Source organism: Varroa jacobsoni, unplaced genomic scaffold (assembly GCF_002532875.2).
Source record: "Varroa jacobsoni isolate VJ856 unplaced genomic scaffold, vjacob_1.0 contig01070, whole genome shotgun sequence".
Taxonomy (NCBI): domain Eukaryota; kingdom Metazoa; phylum Arthropoda; class Arachnida; order Mesostigmata; family Varroidae; genus Varroa; species Varroa jacobsoni.
This window is the reverse complement of record NW_019214579.1, coordinates 1-19,616: the sequence shown is the minus strand read 5'-3', so window position 1 is coordinate 19,616 and position 19,616 is coordinate 1. Positions and strand designations below refer to the sequence as shown.

At 40.5% G+C, this 19,616-nt stretch overlaps 2 protein-coding genes across 3 annotated transcripts; one reads left to right on the top strand and one right to left on the bottom strand.

Moving 5' to 3' along the window:
* Positions 1-671: 671 nt before the first annotated feature.
* LOC111271827 (uncharacterized) lies at positions 672-13,646 on the top strand. 2 transcript variants are annotated; one of them, XM_022852833.2, is made up of 10 exons: positions 672-1,259; positions 2,599-2,865; positions 4,484-4,859; positions 5,095-5,340; positions 7,674-7,754; positions 8,067-8,837; positions 9,173-9,247; positions 11,481-11,552; positions 11,937-12,074; positions 13,359-13,646. In XM_022852833.2, the coding sequence occupies exons 1-10, from the start codon at positions 1,039-1,041 to the stop codon at positions 13,482-13,484; spliced, it is 2,373 nt and encodes a 790-aa protein (XP_022708568.1). In that variant the 5' UTR covers positions 672-1,038; the 3' UTR covers positions 13,485-13,646. The 2 variants fall into 2 exon arrangements, with proteins under 2 accessions (XP_022708568.1, XP_022708567.1); XM_022852832.2 differs by having other exon boundaries at positions 9,089-9,247.
* A 2,448-nt stretch (positions 13,647-16,094) lies between these two features.
* Positions 16,095-16,816, bottom strand: LOC111271826 (peptidyl-prolyl cis-trans isomerase FKBP1A). The gene has a single exon (XM_022852831.2). It carries the CDS (start codon positions 16,513-16,515, stop codon positions 16,189-16,191), a length of 327 nt encoding a protein of 108 aa, XP_022708566.1. The 5' UTR covers positions 16,516-16,816; the 3' UTR covers positions 16,095-16,188.
* Between the last annotated feature and the right edge of the window lie 2,800 nt (positions 16,817-19,616).

The following is a 19,616-nucleotide window of genomic DNA, read 5'->3' as shown; positions in this document are numbered from 1 at the left end:
TCTACATCATGAAAACTACCCAAACGTGCCTCTCTATTTAGCTCTTGTAGTTTAACTTAATCGGATTAAGTTAAATGTTAAAGCTGAACAATCTGCTCAATTAAGCAATGAGAGTATTCAGAACAGCACCGTTTTTATCAACTGCAACTTTATTATTATTTAATGTAATTCATCTGTCAAGTATTGTCTCATCTACCTCGGCCACCTTACCGAATTAGACACGGGACTTGTTAGAAGCATCGTTATATAGCGCATCGGTCGGTGTACCTGCTCGAAGATAGTGATTTAGCTTCTACTTTTAATTCTACTTAAGCCGTGCTTTTTTTCTCTGATCACGTAACGTTTACAGCGGCCAATGCCGAGTGATAACAGCGCGCATGTGCGTCTACCAGGGATAAGTCGTAAGGGTCAAATGTGAACATAGAAAAAGTGAATCAATTCTTTTTACCAGGACTGATTCTGGAGCCGGAACCCATGAGACACTTGAGGCCGAGGGTCAATCGAAGTACCCAACACCTATTTAAAAATGATTAGGCCGTGATATACGAAATAAAAAAAGAACGCCAAACTGTAGATATGTATCATTGTGCGGTGATCACGCTTCGTTCTTACCGCGAGACTAGTTACTATCTAATCCTTCGAGCGTACTGCAACTGTCTTTACTTCAGTGTCCAGACAAATTTACCTATTCTCGTCTGTTTGCAATTCAGTTATAGTTACACAGCGTGATCTCGGCGATCTACCATGTGTATGATGGGTATGGTTCAAAATTCAACCTGGTGAATCTGGCGGAGTTGTTGCTGGTTAACAGCGGCTTGTTTCTGCGTCCTATATTTTACTCTCCCTCGTTCCCTCGTTGCGGAAGTTCGGGCACCTTCGCTTTGACACAGAAGCGTGGCGTGGTGGCGTACGCCCTATGCACACTGTCTGACGAGCTTTTGTTGTTTCTTTTACAAAGGTGGCCTTCCTGCGTGGCCCCATCCAGGTGTGCATCGGTATACCCAGCGTTGGTAGCTGAGTCCGGGCCGAGGCTGTGTGATGAGTGAATTTGAGTGTACACCCGTTGAAGTCTGCCGCGAGAAACATAATGGCGAAGAGTGGCACAACGTTACCGTCCGGAAAGCGAAAGATGGAAATAAAGTAAAACTAATATATAAAGAGGTGGGCGATGTTGGAAAAGGAACATTCGGAACCGTCAGGAAAATCGTGACCCAAGACGGGCAGACGTACGCACTCAAGCGGCTGGAACATGACCCAAGGTGTTAGGCATAGATAGTGATGAACATGTTAACTGTATGTATCTGTTCATATAATAATGGTATGTGTTATTATTACGATGATGATTATTATTACTGTTATGTCTCTAGGTGCATAAAGGTTGAGGGCTGCTGAAGAGGAACTTGATGTACGATCACGCTCGCCGAATACTTCTCATTTCCAATTGTCGTATAACCATTGCTTGCCAGCACAAAATGCGGATACAATTTCGAAGACTATGAAAAATTTTGAGTGTGCCAAAGTAAAGCCTATACATCACGTCAATGAATTTTCCAAATACTGCTATAGTATGGTCTTTGAAGATAAGATAATGGTATTTAGAAAAAAAGTCGTCCACACAAGAGACATTTAAAATACCTAGACATTTGTACAAGACCCAAGGTAGCGTCGTCTTTGTTCCTTTAGCGAATCGAAGCACTACTTTTGGGCTAGTTTAGTAGTTCGAGTAGAAGTTATCGTCATACTTGACCAGTGTCTTAAACGACGCTTCTTACCGAAATCAGTCATATCAGGCAGAGAGGAACCAGCATAGAGGATCAATGAAATAATGAAATTATATGGTTCAGACTTGCAGTTGACGCGACATCACAAATCGTGTAGAAAAATAGGCCGGTGAAGGCTAGAAAGGCGGTCTTTCGTAGAACATAAGAAAAGTCCTATTAGGACTATTTTTTCGAACTATTTGGCTGTTTAGTGAAGGGCATGCACGGTCATAGATATCAGGCGTTAACTGCCACATAATCTTTAAGTCTATACATAGTTTTCTTTTCGGCTGAATAAATCGGTACCGTTAGCTTAGCTAACTACAAGGAAATGTGGGAACGTTTAGTTATGACATGTTGTGTCAGCGTGCCACTATAAAGAGGAAAGGCGATTGGACAAAGAAACGTCCTATTTAAATAATTCTAACGCTAAATGACATCGTGCGCCAGTTGCCTCTTCTACCGGCGCTGCTGATAGCGACAAGCAGCAAGTACAAGAGATTCCCTAAGTAACTGATTATATCATAAAGCGTATCGTGTTATTGTTCATATATAAAATCAATGTTTTCATTAAATATTATTGCACTCCGTATTATATTATTATTATTATAGAGATAATAAACAGTGTGCTCCAATGATGAAATTAAATCGAAATAGTACAAGCTATTTAATTTGCCACAACAAAAAAAATTCTTAAGAAAATTTTATCTAGCTTTTAATTTAAGCGTACTTTACGTACTGGCTTCTTATTCACCAAAGTTAATCTGCTAGCTCGTGTTTCGATACATCTACATGCCTAACTATTTATTAATTCAACCACAATAACACCTCCTTTCAGATTCAAAAATCGAGAAGTTGCGATAATGCGAGAGTTGGACCACACTAATTGTTGCCGTCTATTTTATTACTACTCGGAAAAAACGGAGGCCGGAAAACCAGAAATGAGTATTAATCTCGTTATGGAATATGTGTCCGATACACTCTCTGCAATCGTAAGCCGAAGTCGGAAGCAGAGCGAAGACATCAATCACTTCTTGATTCAGCTCTATCTTTATCAGCTACTTCGGGGCACGGCCTATATGCACTCCAAAAAAATTGCCCACAGGTACCAAATAAGAGCTTTACAAACTCGTTCATATGTAAGACGTTTTCTGTATTGCTTCTCTGTAGGACGCGTAGACGACCGGCAGATGTATTTAAAACTCTCGGCAGACACAATGAGCGCAGATTTTCGAAATAATTCCCTGTTATATGATAAACTGTTACAAACGAATCTGGCGGACTTTTGCACTACGCGTCGGTAATATAACAGGTTTGGCTTCTAGGAACTTGTGAATAAAGACAAATCGAGTTTATCCCAGGAAAAACGAGTTGGCGCCAAACTTTTCAAAAATCAGTCCAGTTTCTGTTGCCTGGAGGTCATAGCACTACGGAAATTTACCGAAGACTGGTGGCGACACTAAGCAAAAAGCGAATGCGCAGCGCGTAAATGTAAGCGTTTCAAGAACGGAAACTGGAGTGTTGAAGACCAGCCAGGAGGTAACCAAGTGTCGGGACCCGAAGGACAAGGATGTATGGCCTTATATGGAGTGTGCTTTTCGAGGAAGCCTAAAGGTTTTGCCAACCAAAACTGGCATTTCACAAGTAACGTGTTGTAGAATTATAACCCAAACACTGAAAATGCGGGAACTGATTAAGAAATTGGTCCCCCGTAAATTGGTTCCAGGCCATACAATGTACAGTCGCCAAAGGAAGAGGCATAGTTCGATCTCTACCGTTGGCCGGAAAGGAATCGACCAATAGAATGACGTCGTCCTGGAGAGATCGAGTTCAGTGCCAGCGTCGAGTAGTTCGGGCGGAAGATGATGGTAGTAGCGGACACTAATAACCTTTGCCACTGAGATACTGCGCCGAAAATGAAACAATCAATGCAGATCGCTATTTCGACTTCTTTAAGAGTCTCATGGGTCGTTGGCACAGCAATCGAAAGCACGCGATCTGGTTGCTTGATCACAATGCCAAACCTCCATTACGTCCTAGAGCGAAGAGATATCCAACGCCGGTTTCAATCCGCTTATTTCCCCGATCTAACTTCGCCTAATTATGAAGCCTTCCATGCTCTCAAAAAAAGGGCAACTGGCGGGCAAACTTATCTCACTATCGATTTCATCCGAAAAGCCATTTATAGAGAAATTAGACTTGAAAGCGCGAATGGTAGGTATATGGCTGTCCAGAAGCTATCTGAGCGCTATAAAAAGCAAAGGAGGGCGCCTGTAGCACGCGTGATAAAAAGTCCTTGATCTGGGTTTAAAAGTTATTAAATTTCAAATTAAGGTTCATCGAATTTGCACGTAACAGCTTAATACTTTCGAATCTATGTTATAAATTGCCATCAGCGTGATTTTCCTATGCTCTAGAGTTTGTTCAGATACAGAGAATCGTTATGCATAGCACCCACGATTTATAGACGGATCTTTATACTATAGTAACCAAGCTCTCGAGATGGCTCAGTAGAAGCGTTAACACACTTCTGTTACTTTGCTAAGTACTTGTCATGCGCTTTCTAGATGTCATATATCTAAGGGTCCTTAATCTACCTGTTACAGGAAATAATACATTAAAAAAATACATCCAACGTAAAAAAACAATCAATTTACTTTATTTACTTTCTGTTTTGCTTAATCTACAAGCAATAATTGACCTATACTTCTTAACGTCTTTAGGGACATCAAGCCCCAAAACATTCTTATTGAAAACAAGACAGCGTTGTTGAAGATCTGCGACTTCGGTTCCGCAAAGCGGCTCACTGAGGGCGAGCCCAATGTAGCATATATTTGCTCGAGATTCTATCGTGCGCCTGAATTGATTCTCGGTAATACCCACTATGACGTTTCCGTTGATACCTGGGCAATTGGCTGTGTCTTTGCTGAAATGTTTCTACTAAAGCCGATATTTGTCGGTGACTCAAGCATCGATCAGTTGACGGAGATCATCCGTGTTCTCGGTACGCCTACACCTGAACAAATGGACAAGCTACATCCGAAATTTCCAAAAACATTGAAAAAACGAGATCCGGTGCCCCTTATTAAAGCATTAAAGGTAACGTCACTAAACACGATAGCTATGAAGAAATTGTTGTATGTAGCTACTTTAGTACAATAGAGTGCGCATACCCTCAAAGCTGATCTGCACAGAAAGTATTTAGGCTGGTCTTTACGTACGACAAGCATGCGTCTGTGTCGGTGGGGAAGTATAACACGCGATAGTGCCGACGAACGAATTTCGAACACGGTACACTTTGTAAACGTGTCATGTTAATGTTACTCGATTTCAGAATAAGCCTTCAACAAAGGCCATTCGCCTGCTTACCAAAATGTTGCAGTACATGCCGGACACGCGAATCCGTTGTTGGGAAGCTCTGGCTGAACCATTTTTCGACGATCTGCGGCGGTCAAGCGCACGGCTGCCTGACAACAAACCATTGCCACCGCTGTTCGACTTCACCAGCCGCGAGCTCGAACAGAACCCCGTCCTCAATCAGCTTCTCATTCCAAGCGAGACGACAGAGAGCTCTCAGCAGGTGAGTGGGTGTGAAAAAAGCACGCAGCACGACGATACGTATGCCGATGTTCGTTTATTCGAGCTAGCGATACCTTCGAGGCGCGCAGGCGCGCACAAATTAGACCCACATCAGTAGAATACGACTGAATTCTTCGGGAAACAGAAGTGGCCGTACTGAGGCCGAAATCGAAGCAACTGAGAGAGACAGCGAGATATATCTATATATATATATATATATATATATATGTGTGTGTATATATATATATGTATATATATATATATATATATATATATATAGAAAGAGAGAGAGAGAGAGGAAGAGACGGCGAGAGATAGAAATACGACACGATCAACAACATGAATGAGACGGGGCAAACGGTTCACCTTACTCGCTGAAGTCAATGCTCTTTCGTGTAATGTTTTGAGTAATGTGGGTCCTGTTTTAATGTTATGTTGTTGAAGACCCTACAGGAACGCGTGACGAAGAAGGACAAACGAAAGAACCCTTTGAGAGCTGAGAGCCGTGCAAAATAAGCGAACGAACGCATTACCGATGCGGTGGAAGAAGCGACATGGCAACTTAGGCAAAAATAGCCTACTTGTCTATTTTAGTCTCAATGTATACGTAGATCTATAGAAGCACACACAGTCATTCACGATCACGAGCGTAAACAGCAAACACATTCAACCGTCCCCCTAAAATTCTACGACACATAATCCGTATTGGATTGACGCGCATCGACTGAGGAGCCTTGTTGTGATAATAACATAATAAACATTTATGTAGATGAAAAAAAGTGCGGCAACGAAGTGCTAGTGGTATATGTGCTGGTTGTTTGTGTAGTATTTACCTAATGAAGGGAATGTGGTGTACATTGGCAGCTGAACGAAGCCCTTCTTACGTGCCCCTAAAAAGTTACTATGACAATGTAATGACTCTAGAACCGGATGATATGTTATTGTAAAATAATCGTCTATGAGTTACTGCGGATCTTCGGAGAAATGAATTGCTCGCTTTCTCTCTACTGTTTAGCAACGGCTTATTGATCACCTTATACCGCCAGAGAAACGCCTTGCAAATCAAGCTGATCGTTCTATTCGATTGTTTGCTCATCTGCTACCCTAATGGAAAGCCTGACATATTAATGTTGAATAGCTACTAAGGTGCTGATTGATGGATAATGGAACAAAACATATAGTAGCGGTTTATATATACTCTATATATTTCTAAGTATTTATTTAAAGCTTTCATTTAGACAGCTGTACAATAATGTAGTGTGCCATAAAGGATTCAGTTTTCAAAATTATAATAAACCTTGATTAAGTCGGCTTTAAGAGGTCGGCCGAACGTTTATAGTAGCCAGGTTTTTCCTTCACTTCAAGCGCCTCCTATCGCAAAACTGTCGCGCCGAACGCACTTCTCTCACCACTTTCATTACCTACGCAATTTAGGTGTTCAGGCGTTTTCATTAAAACGAACGATATTGTAACTAGCATCCTTAACGGCTGACAAGGACTCTCTATGCCATCCTATTTCATCCTTTGTGTTAACAAACAGATCTACTGCTAAGTTTTCAGATTCAAAATAAATTAGTTTCATTGAATGAAAAACCAGGTTGAAGTGTCGGTCAGAAACGCTTCGTGGCAAATACATGGGTAGCACCTAAGATGGGCCTTTTACCCTTTCATGAAAAAAGCAATTGAGCAATTAAAAAGATTATCCAGAAAAGTTCTGCCAGTCTTTTCTTCGTACGGTCCAACACTTGCCCAATCGAGTAATGAATAAATAAAGTGCCGTGATGACAATAAAACCATTGTGTTTGCTTGATTGTTTTTGGCAGCAAGGCCTTATATAACAGGCAAAATGGCTCGCATTCGTCGTGACCGCAAGGCCACGCTTGTCATATCGTTGTTCTGTGTGCTACTGTTACGACGCTATAAATATTATTTCAATAAATTTTAAATGAGATTGCGCAGCGAGACACTGTGGAAATATCTACTTTATCTATGGAACTAGCCCACGCAGTGGAGTTTATATGTACATTATAGACTAAAATGCGTTCTAGAGTTCGTGATGGATAGTAGAGATATATTACTGGAGAATTTGCTCCTTATGATAAGAACATTCAGTATGACAGATGCTATGCAGTAATTCGAAATCCCTATCAACCATCGACGTCACAAACGTATACGCGGCTTTGCTGAGTAAAAACTAGTTCTTATGTGTATCAAGAAGCACGAATCTGGCCGTGCTCTATTTCAAGTAAATTGAGTAAAGCGCGATTTTGTAGATGCGGTGCCTCTAGAACTCTGTAAACAATGAGCGCTATCTGATTCACCGTTTGCTTACAGGAACCCTTCCATGTGTACACTGCAAGCGATTGTTTGAAATTTGGCCCAGTTTGGATACCACAAGTTCCTATCCCGAGTCAGGTAACGAGCAAAAAAAGGTTTACTAGGGTAGATTAACAATGTTCCCTGGGCTTTGTATTTTATCAAGCCATATATAAATTGCCTCGATTTACTTCGGTCCGCGCTTCGTATACTCGTATTTATTTTACCAAACAGTCAATCGGATCAGTTCTGTATAACTAACGTCTAAAGGGCGCCGAAAACACAAGCTGTTTGACAATTCTTCTAGAATATACTAGTAAATACAAGAATTTTAATTATAAAATTAAATAAACATTCTCCAAAGTGGAGGATTGCAACATTTCGCTAATAAAATCGATAGGATGTTGTCAGTTTATACCAGGTTTAGCTTCCGGTGAGAGCCCGGCCGAAGACAGCCCTGGAAAGCACGCTGCCAAAATTAGTCCGAAAAGAGAGGTCACTGAAGTCACTAGCTTAAAAGTAGGAGCTGTTGGAATCCACTCGAGGCAGATCACTACGGGAATCGATTCGGGTCGCGCCGCTATTGAGCTTAGCTCAGTGCGGGATTCCAGCGAACTAAATTTAATACCATCTTTTCCTAGAGACATTTCGGACTTAAGTACGAGTAGAACCCATTTTGATCAGCGTTGGCTCGCGGATGCGTCGGACCCAACCACAGCTAAAACCTGCCCAGGTCTGCCCCCTTCTATTGATGCATCAGAACAGAATACAACGAGAACGTTATTAGAACGCCTGGGCTTCGATTCTTCCGACCCAACCACAGCTAGAACCTTTCGAGGGACCGCTTTTGGCGTAGATGCTTCAGAACAAAGTACCAGTTTAACTCGCATAGATTTGCCAATCGGTTCTTCGTTGGAGGCTCCTATTCAAAGGATGCCGCCTTCAATGAGTACGTCAGAGGAAAACACCAGTTTAACGGTTATAGACGATCCGTCGACTAAGGCTCTTACGAAAGAACACGCAAGTCAACCCTCTGTGGAAAGCAGCCCAGCCCAGTTTGACGAAAAACATCCCTCTTCCGACCCGAGCACCGATGGTGTTAGTCACGTCTGCACAGAGCATTGTTATGCTAATTCGACAATCGATGCTGCGAATCCTGACAGTCCAGAAGCAGAGAACCGGGCAAGTATCATAGATCAACCACGAACTGATTTTTATTGGGCCTTGTCATCATGATACGGAAGACGGCTCGCATATTAACGATAAGTTAATCCTAACCTTATCTCTTCTACCTTAAGAAACTATATTCTCTATAATTGGGTAGCGGGTAGCCGCGAAAGCTATTGCTTGCCCTTGTTCTAAATTCTGCACCCAATCGCAACCTATTAATTGCTCGTATTACAAAAAAAAAAACTGTGTTGCCATTACATTAGTGTCTAATCCGCAAGGAGCGTTGGGCGAAGCGATTAACGTCAAAAATTACCGACTTCTGTTTCGTGTCAATCAAAAATAAGCAGCCTCACGAACTTGTCAGACTGCAACAGGAAACACCTCAGCTAAAACGTGCCCACGTGAAAGGAGTACCAGTAACGGTAAGCTGAATATCCGGACAATGCTGTTTTCTCTAATTTAACTATGTATACTTCAGCGCAGTTGGTTAACTTCTTATTTAAACAATGTTATAATAGAACAACCCAGTATGGGTACAGGCATTATTTTGATGTATATCCGTGTAAGGGCTCAATGAAGTGATTTAGTATAATAGTTGAGAACAGATTCACAAGGAAAGCATTGTCTGCAACGCGCCTACAACATTCGGCCCAGTCTATCGGTCGTCAAGCGTCTGAAAGAATACCCAAACAGGTAGATGGTTGAGTTTCGAATCACTAACTAAAGACGTCTATCGGATAGAACTGATATTTCTGTGGTATCAGAGTACAACAACAAAAGCTGACATTAGCCAAGTACCCCATTTGAGTGTAAACAACTTTTCGAATTAATGCTGTTTTCAAATATTAGCTCTGTTGCCGCTAACCAACGTAAATGACAAAAGCATTTATCTTCTATATTGTGAAGTGCGCAAACAGAGGCTGAGTCGATGTTTTGGTAATCTCGGTACTTGCGCTTCAACGCAGGTATTATCCTGGTACCGTTCTACGTATCCTGAAACGTGAGTTTTTAATTTTCATATGGCAGGCGGCATATGTGCTACTTGAGGCTTTTTGCGCTATTTTCGGCAATGGCTAACGAACGTTACATGTGTAACAGAACAGACTAGTTCGTTCCACTTAAGGTTCAGTTTATATTGCAACCTTCAAGGTGTAGCTTGCTCTGACTGATGATGATATCGATTGGGCAGTACTGCAGGGTAAAGATCTGCAGACATTGTTGAATGAAGATTTGGGCTACACTCGGCCTGAGCTTGTGTCTAATTAGAGGTGACCGAATTTTGTCCGAATGATGTACATCGTAGGAAAGTTAGTCGCCTATTACTTGAATAAGCAGGCACAGTACTGCGCCGTGCAGGTCGTTAATTGTTACTGGCCGCGAGATGGCCTAATCAGATGGCCAAACTGTTCTATCGGACAGATAAGCTACCTTGACAACGTTCAGTTAAACTCCGTTCTTAAGCAGTGAGTAAGGGCTTAAAGGGCGGATGCGTAACTCGAAACAGTCAAGCGAGATATTTCGAAGAACGACAATACTTCAATGGATATAACATAGAAAAAAATTGGCTTTAATGATTGAGGAAATGGCAAAGTTCAGGTGACTGAAGTTTCGAAGTCATCGAAAAATGGTTACTGAAAAAGTAGGCGAAATGTTAACTGTTCTGAGTAGGAACGCACCCCAAACGTTTGGTAAACGGCAAGAAAACGATCGATGATTATCGCATCGATTACTTCGACGATTAAGGTGTTGACATAACGCCTTTAGAACATACATTTGGACCTTTGACGACATTTGACAACTGTATATTCATGTTTACGTGTAGGTGACCTCTTTTGCCATCAGTTCGGTATACACGGAAGCACACATGTAACGCGAAGAGGCTGGTACACTGGTATGCTGAAACATCATCCATTTTGACATATAAGGGCCATTTCCGTGCAACTGGAAACCATAAACCTTTTCATTTAGCTTGCCCAAGGGGCATGACGAGGGCGGTGCTTGCCATCGGTAGGACGTGTTTCATCTGCCTATCTAACAATGTACTTGTCAATAAAACCTCATGGCAGAATTATATGTGTGTCACGCATTGTTTCCTAGAAAGTATTCGTTCTGTGCTGCCCAGGGTTGGTCTGATTTTTCACATCTTTCTCAGAACTTGAAGTGTACCCGTGAGTCGGTGAAGTTTATTGTTTCAAATTCAGTCGAAGCACTTGTATCCGTCAAGGGACAACTTGACGAGAGCTTCATCTACGGTTTTTGCGTGAGTTGAGTAAGTGATTTGAAAGTACTAAATAATCGTCTGAAGTTGAGCCCCAGAAAGTTACTTGATTTCTCCAAGAATAGAGGTAAGAAAGCATTATTTGTCCACGAGAATTTTTCAAACGGAAACATCACGTTACGGTTCAAACTTCTAGTTTGGCCCGTACGTTGTTCAGGTATTTTCTACACTGCAGTATGCTATTGACGCTCTGCAATAAGACGCAATAAGTAAATAAGCTAACACTTTCTCTGTCCGCAAAATTAGATTTGAAATACAGTTAAAGAGTAAATAAAGAGCGACCAAAGGATCTATGAGTTTTCCCCTTTGGATATTTTTTCTTTTTTTGCTAGCTGAACATTGATAGTGTCCTTAATCTTAAACATAAATCTTTATAGGGATTAGACTATGAGTACATCTGCGAGGAAGAACGAAAATTCGTCATGGAACTTCCCAACATAGCCGAAAAGGTAAAGTACTTTTCCTTTCCAGTCATTTAGCGATGATGAGTTGTCGTACTAAATTTGAAAAGGATTTCCAAATCTCAGCTCGTTATTTTTCGACGACAATCAGCCAGTTTAGAACCATAAATGGCTGAAGATATGATGATGCCAAATTGTTATTATATGTAGATTATATCACATACTAATTGCTTATAGTTAACGAAATTTTCGGAAGTGACGAATAATACGATGATTATATTGGGTACGAACTAGCACAGAAGCTACTGCAGAAGTCAACTGAGTGGATTGCAGCATTTAACGGTAGCATTCGACGTAGAACTTTCTTTCTTATTTAATCGTAAACCCTATTTTCATGACGAGCATTAAGGCACAGAGTACTATCGGACACAGGTGGGAATGTCTCGCGAAGGCGTCCTGGCTCTGGGCAAGCTGATTTGGAAGCACAAGCCGATTCTTCCTGAACCCGCCGAGGGAGTGATTTTCGACGCTGACATGATCGACCGTGAGCGTGCAAGGACCAACGCCAAGGTGCATTTGGTTAAGAGCACATAGATAGACTGTCGCATGATGATTGAAGGTGTCTCTAAATACGATAGTCAGTAGGGGGCATTGATCCCTCGAGAAGGTGTACATAGCAGCATATCATATGCAAATCGCCGTTTGTGCGTTTGCCTTTAATGGTCGGAACTAGCTTGTACCTATATAATTTTAGTGTGATGAACTCGGTTCTATTCGGTTCACTGAAGGTTTCACTTTCAGAAAAAAATTTTAACCGCTGCTGTTTTTCAAGCAAGGTCTACGCTGACTATTGGGCTGTCGTCCACTGCACAATGCGATTGTAAAGCCTTATAAATAGTATCGCATATATATATGTATATATATAGCTGTAGGTCATATATATGTATGTATATAATGTTATCAATAGTTTATTGCTGGTCGTTTTTACTTACGTAACATTGGGACTGCTAATAGATTGGCTGATGAACTATCAACAGATACGACGTGATGGTGAGTGGTAATAACCATTGTAATCGATCACTCTTGCCTTCGTACGGATTGTTTTGCTGGTGAAATAGCCACAGTCTTATCTGTCGAATTTCGAGTCTTCCTGCAGTTGGAAATTTAGAAAAGTGGGGACGCTTATAAGCAGGCATTTTAATGATCTAGAGGTCAAGGTAGACACTAAGCAGATGCTTTCCTTGTATAGCCTGAAGGATAATGGATATTTTGATTGGAGAGGCCTTCAACCTTACGTATAGGTTCTAAAGGGCAAAGTTTCAACATTTGGGGTTAAACGAAAATAGCCTAGAGCAACTGTAACACCTTAGAGAAGAACAAACGATAGGAAGCTACTTATACGCCTATATATATATATATATATACCAACATAGTGTTTAACGAAATCGGCGGGAATCAATCAGACACGTGTGAGAAGACAAAAAGAAGCACTTTTGTCGTATTCACATCTGAAAAGTAAGGGTAGCCATGATTAAGTTTTGACCATTTTGAATGCACTTATTGGGTATGAAGTAGCGTCTCATCGTCTGTGAGCAAACTTCAAAAGTACTTCCAGTTTGATACGAAGGATGTCGTATCAGCCATCAATATGACAGACGAAACAAGCAAGACGTTGACATTATGCTCACAAACGAGCTATAATCTGGAAGACTCGAATGTAATATTTCTATCTAGCTTCTCGTAACTCAAACTCGATAGGTTTAATTGTAAATTGTCCAGTATTAACAGTATTTACGTGGATACATTCATTGTAAAAAGTTTTTTCTTGCCTCGTCTCTCTGTACTGCTTAATAGATTAAGAAGGATGCATCAGAAGTTATGAGCGCGGACGATGTGGCAAAATTGGACAAGATCTTTGCTTTAGCTCAGCGGGAACGAAATAGTTGTCAGCCAGGATCTGGAGAAAAACACGCCTCTTAGTCCTCGATTGTCAGAACCCCGGTATTATGTTTTACCCACATGCTCTAGCCGTCGATGCACGCATGGGCGAAAAAAAAACAAGGCCATGACGAAAGAAAAGTCGACTTTGGTGATCAATCTACCGCGAAGATATTACAATAAATATTACGTACGATAATTATATTACATTGCCTTTTCAGCAATCTGCTCAAATTAAACAAATTGCATATTATATTTTGGAGACCTGCTTTAGCCTTATCCGGAGTATGACCGTTTGAGCGGCATAGAATCTCATAACAATCGTTAACTAATAACTTGGGAATCGCCATATAGTATATAATCGAACCTGGTGAGCATTATAGGAGATGTGGCCTTGTCTCGACGATACGCTTCGTCGCTGTAGAAGTTTTGGAAGTTAGAATTTAGAAGTAGAGGAACTCAGTGGATTTTGTAGAACTATTATAATATAGTTCTACAAAATCCGCTAGAGTTCCTCTACGCAAAAAGCACCGTAAATACAAGAAGTCCGTATCCCGAATAACTCTTTATAAATAGATGGATACTTTTTGGCAAATTGTAACAAAAGTCAAGTGCTACGTGTTAGGCGAGTAAATGGTGTCTTTCAAAACCGAATCTGCTCGGTTGAATGATCTAGTCGATGCCTTCGCATACGACGAGGCATCATGTGACCGATCAAGTCGTGATACAAAAAACGCGCTACAATGTAACCTTGGCGGCATTTGATGTCGTTACGGTTTAACATGTACTAGATCACCGACATAGCATACATTAGGAGCCGCTAACAAGGATCACAATTCCCGCGAGCACCGCGGACCGACGCTGGAACTCGTTTTACAATGTACAGTTGCTTTCAAGCACGCGAGGTTGCTCGTTAATTTCGTATCTTTAGTAGAGGCGATTTTTTTAATGCTCTTCATTTAAACTCATATATATATATAATATATATATATATATATTATATATATATATATATATATATATATATATACTCAGAAAGTGCTTATTAATTTCCTTATCTCTTATGATCTCCTCTGTTTTTGAAATATGAACATAGGGTTAGGGTAGTCTTTTTGGTTTCACAGAACAGAAGCCGGCAATACTGAATGGTCCCTCGCACTTGTCGCATGGTTAACATGGTCGGCATGGACTTGCAGTGATAAAGCAGTATCAACCTAAAACATTCATCTACCTAATTTCAACCGTAGCAGCATTATCGCTCGTTCCTCTCGGAAAGATGCAAATGTCATTATATTTCTCTGTGCTTTTGGTTGCTACTTTGTGGATACGTTTGGTCCGTCTTGTTCAGGTATGCAGACGTCTATTTACTGAGACGCTTCATTGCTTATTAGAATATTGGACACAGTCTGGTCCTCCGCAGCTTCAGTGAGTTCTCTGAAGACTGAATATTGAAGATCCCCCGGGCAGAAATCAGTGCAAAGTGTGATGGTCTGCCTATTTTTGCCACGGTTTATAAGCCACATGGCTCGGATGCCTCATGGTAATCAATATTTGTCCTAGATGCTTGCAACGCACTTCGATGATCGTTGAAGCGTGATGAGCAGGTTTTAGTGAAGCACTTTATGCATGGTCAACTACTGTTCAAAGGATCTGAGTCTTTGTTCCACAAATAGACCTCAAAGTTGACGAACAGGCTTCGTGCCCGATTCGTATTCAGTGTCAAAAAGGAAGTTCACGGTATATCACACCAGTTCACAATGACCTCAGTCGTTACCGGCAGTTCCTCTTTCTGTTAGTTATATGAGATCGAAGGTAAGTGTCCTTGGTGAGGAGACGGATTGACAGCCCGGGGCATATTTTTGTCTCACGTCGCTTATATAGGACGATGTCAGTTACGCTCCTTGGTTTGACAAATCGTGCCCTTATAATTTTTGATTAAGTTAGCTTTTGAACCTTGTTAGACAAAAATGACGCCATGCGAACAAGACGGTAGTCAGATGACGAGGCTGTCTAGTGATCACAGGTTAAACATAAAACGTCATAGAGGTTAAATTTAGTAAAGAGGCATTGCCGTCTAATGACTGAGTCTGGGCCTTTTAGCACGACACCTGTCTGTATTAGTTTTTTTTATAAAATCAGAATTTTGTTTCTGTAAAAGGAATCTCGTTTAATAGTTAAAGCTAGGATAGCGGTGTGTTTGGTGTAGGACACTGGACGGAAGTATCGATTATACATGTTTCCTCAATACAGGTTTCTCATCTGTTGGCCCTGATCGGCTTTTTCTGTCGAAATAGATGAAAACACTAACCGTATCGATAATATCCTTACCTCTCTTACCTAAATCGGTTTGAATACCCGCTCGGTGTGCACTAGAGTGGCAGATCAACGATGGAAAATAGATCTCGAACTCGAACATGGTTGTGCGCTCAGGGCATTCGTCTGCCATTCTAGGTTTTAAACAACATTGTTTAAATGTATTCATATAGTAACTTTGTCTTTTTGTACTTGTCGCTTTTAGTGTTTAACACACGGTTCGGTAATAAATATACAATGAACAACTATGGTTGGTTATTACATAGCGTCGTGCATAGCTATAATGCAATCCGGAGAAATCGTGCAGTTAAATCTATGCAAGTTAGTCAAAAGTCTGGGTTGAACGTAACTAGGTCACCTGGGCATTTATTGCACGAGTGCAGGAAATAACGCGCAAAATTTGAAGAATCGCATTGAACGCCGTCTTTGCGATTCATTCAATTCCAAGCAACTCGACCTCAAAGATGAGAGTTGCGTTAGGCGGGATAATAGAACCGAAGCCACGAGCTCCGTACGCGTAATCGGGACTGCAAGTGAGGACGGCTCGTTCGCCAACCGACATCAAAGCAACGCCTTCATCCCATCCCTTGATCACCTGCCCTCGGCCGATCTTAAACCTGAACGGCGTTCCTCGGTCTCTCGACGAGTCGAACTTGTTTCCGTTGGTCAGCCTCCCGATATAGTGTACTACAACGGTCTGACCCGTGATTGGGTAAGTGGAGTTATCGCCTTCCTGAATCGTCCTTACGTCGACACCCATGGTACTTTCATTTAGGATTTTTGGGCAAGTATGATCATTTGCGGCAATACGCAAGCGGAACCTGCACAAGACGATCGAATCACCAGCCACCACTAGGTGTCACTGCGTTTTCTTACAAGCAGACGAAAGCTAAAGCAGCTTCGATCATTTAATCATCGGAAAAGTCACGTGGCCCGATTAAGGTGTTGACAGTCCACAGGCAGAGTTCGGTACCTCCACTACCGGCCGCAAATCAATATCAATAACAAATATCCGCGGTGTTAGTTATAACTCGGAATGAATATCGTTTCCCATCACGTGCCCATCATGCCTTAATATATGACGTTTTCGGAAACATTTTCATTTGGCCTTTCGCATTCAATAATTACTTCAGCCCTAACGTTTTTCGTCGAATCGTATATCTTTGACCTATAATTACTCTCGTATAATAATACTAGTATTTATTATCTGCACAGATTGATCCTTTCTACGCTAAAAGCAATCCAAGTCGGGTTCAGTATCAAATAATAATTTCGTATCCTGTAGAACTAACAGAGAGCGTTTTCTGCTTTTAAGGCTAATTGTCTATAAGGATATATAATATATGTTTCATGGAAAGCAGTGAAGGCCATAATTTACTTCTCCTATGCTCTACAACAGGCCATTGCTATTCGAGTGAACGGATATAATTTTGATGGACTGCTTGGAAAGCGCCGATCCATCATCATGATTGATGATTTTCTGTGCTGTAACAGATATTAATAATAAGTCACGTAGACATTTTCTGGACACGTCTATGAGTGCATAACGTAATGATTGTAAAAGCACAATGATTTACTTTGTGTTCCGGGAGAGCCCGAAAACGATAAATTACCACGTATATTTTTTTGTTTATTGCAAACCACAATAAAAGAAAAGTATGAATACGTTCTATGTAAATATATTTATGTATGTATGTATAGGATGTTCAAAAAAATGATGAGACATCAACCAAAGTTTACCATTTTGTGCGATACCTTTTGTACAGTATATTTTCATTTTCAATTATATAATGACTTACTAAGGTAACGTTTAATTAGATTTTATTTTATTAGATAATTTAATTAGATAGAACGATTTAAGAAAATATATCTGAAAGTTCATCAAGCTGCTTGTAATTCCACCACATAATTACCTAAAATTCGACGATCAAGGTGAATACTACAACGTTATTATTTTGTTGTTACAAAACAATTGGAAAAGTACCTACCTCTCAAACCAATAAACATTGCTTAATTTTATAAGTATGTGTAACTCTCTTCGTGGAACCCTGTATATATTGAACGTGCTTTTAGATATCTGCAAAAAACGTACAATGAAGCAACGTTTCTGACTGAACGTATACCATCAGCTAAGCGGCTGGGGAGAACAGGTCTATCATAAGTACAGCAGAGACCTGAGGATCTACTACGGGGTCGCGTGGATGGTACACATGATTTTGAGTGCGTTGATATAGCTAACAAGCGTGCGGTCAGGCTGTCTCAAACCTCTACGTTGGTAAAAAAATCATTGCCAGATATTCGTAGCCAGGAAAATAAGGAATGAACTAAAATAATGAATTGAAGAAGATAACATATTAGTATAAAAATAAGTAGCTACTTATATAGTTGCCATGCCACATCATGAGTATGTTAGAGAAACCTCAGATAAGATCAGATAGAGCCACTCGGATTAAGCCCCCGATACTATGCCTAAAAATAGATGATTCCGAAAACTTTTTTTTACATAGTATGAATAACTAGTAGTGCTAAACACAGGAAAAACGGTAGGCGGGATAAAAAGGCAGTTGAATTTACTGCGTCTATTTTATTTGTCAATACACAAAATACAAAATCAACGTGCCTTGGATTACTATAATTTTGTGGCATTTCCAACCACTATACTTAACAAGGTATTATAGTAACTTACAGGCCAATGTCAACAGGTCTTTCTGCTCTTTTGAAGCATCACCCTACGGGCGGATACGTGTCGAATAAGTTAGCAAGTACCTGGAAGCTAGATAATATAAAATATTCCTGAAATCAACAAAACACACAAACAGTTTTCTTCTGCCGTATGTACAGATTCTACTAAAAAAAAAATACGCTTTTATACGCAAACCGATGGTCAAAAAACTGGAAAGCTACCATTATTTAGTTTGAGTATACAATAAACCCGAGCGTGAAAATCACGATTAGCACTTTACAATTCGATCGTATAATGTTTATCGTTCAGCAGCTGCAAACCCCATTAAGTGACTTGTTTTGTTCTTAAACCGCTAAACTTCTATCAACTGTTCCATCTTTATGATGTTGAAATTTCTTAGAAAATCCATATTTTTCAAAATTTTCGAACATTTAAGCAAACTGCTTGAATGTATTTTCAGGCTTTTTTAGCGATTACCGTCAAAGATGAATAATAATATAAAATTAACGATAGAAATTCAACTTGAAAAAAAACAACTAAATCTCTATGGTACGTTTATTTATTTAACATGAAAAGCAAGTCACGGTCGTATGGCCGTTCTCTGCTATCTTTTGTAGATACACCTTTCAGACTGTATCCTGTTTTGCGCAGTTCTGACTTATCCGAGCTCTCAAGTGTGCAAGACCTTGAGAATAGTGCGAATTATTGTCGACCATGACCCCAGCATAATCGTGCTAATGGGTCGTTTCATCGTGGACCCAGGCATACTTTACGTTTTTCTTCCCAAACCCGTGCGGGCTTTGGATCGTTTAATTTGGCGGGATTCTATGGAAAAACTTTACTCGGAATTGTCGGTTTATTGTCAGCGGGATGACGGTGCGCTACCCTAATTTTTTTGGCTTTTGTTGAAGTCTAAACCTATCAGTCCTATCATTATACATATAGCAAGAAAAGGACTCGAAGCAAGAGTTTTAGTTTTTGCCTATTTTGCCTATCATTTCCAGTGACTGAGTCTTGCGCGAGTCCAGAACACAGGTCAATTCAATATAATAATGACATGTTTATGGTCATCCTTACGTTATCGTTTCTTAATGGGTTCCTTCTGTGCACCGGTGTAGTATTGCTGTTGTCTTCATTTGTCTCTTATATACACTTTTAGAACCATGGGATATATACAT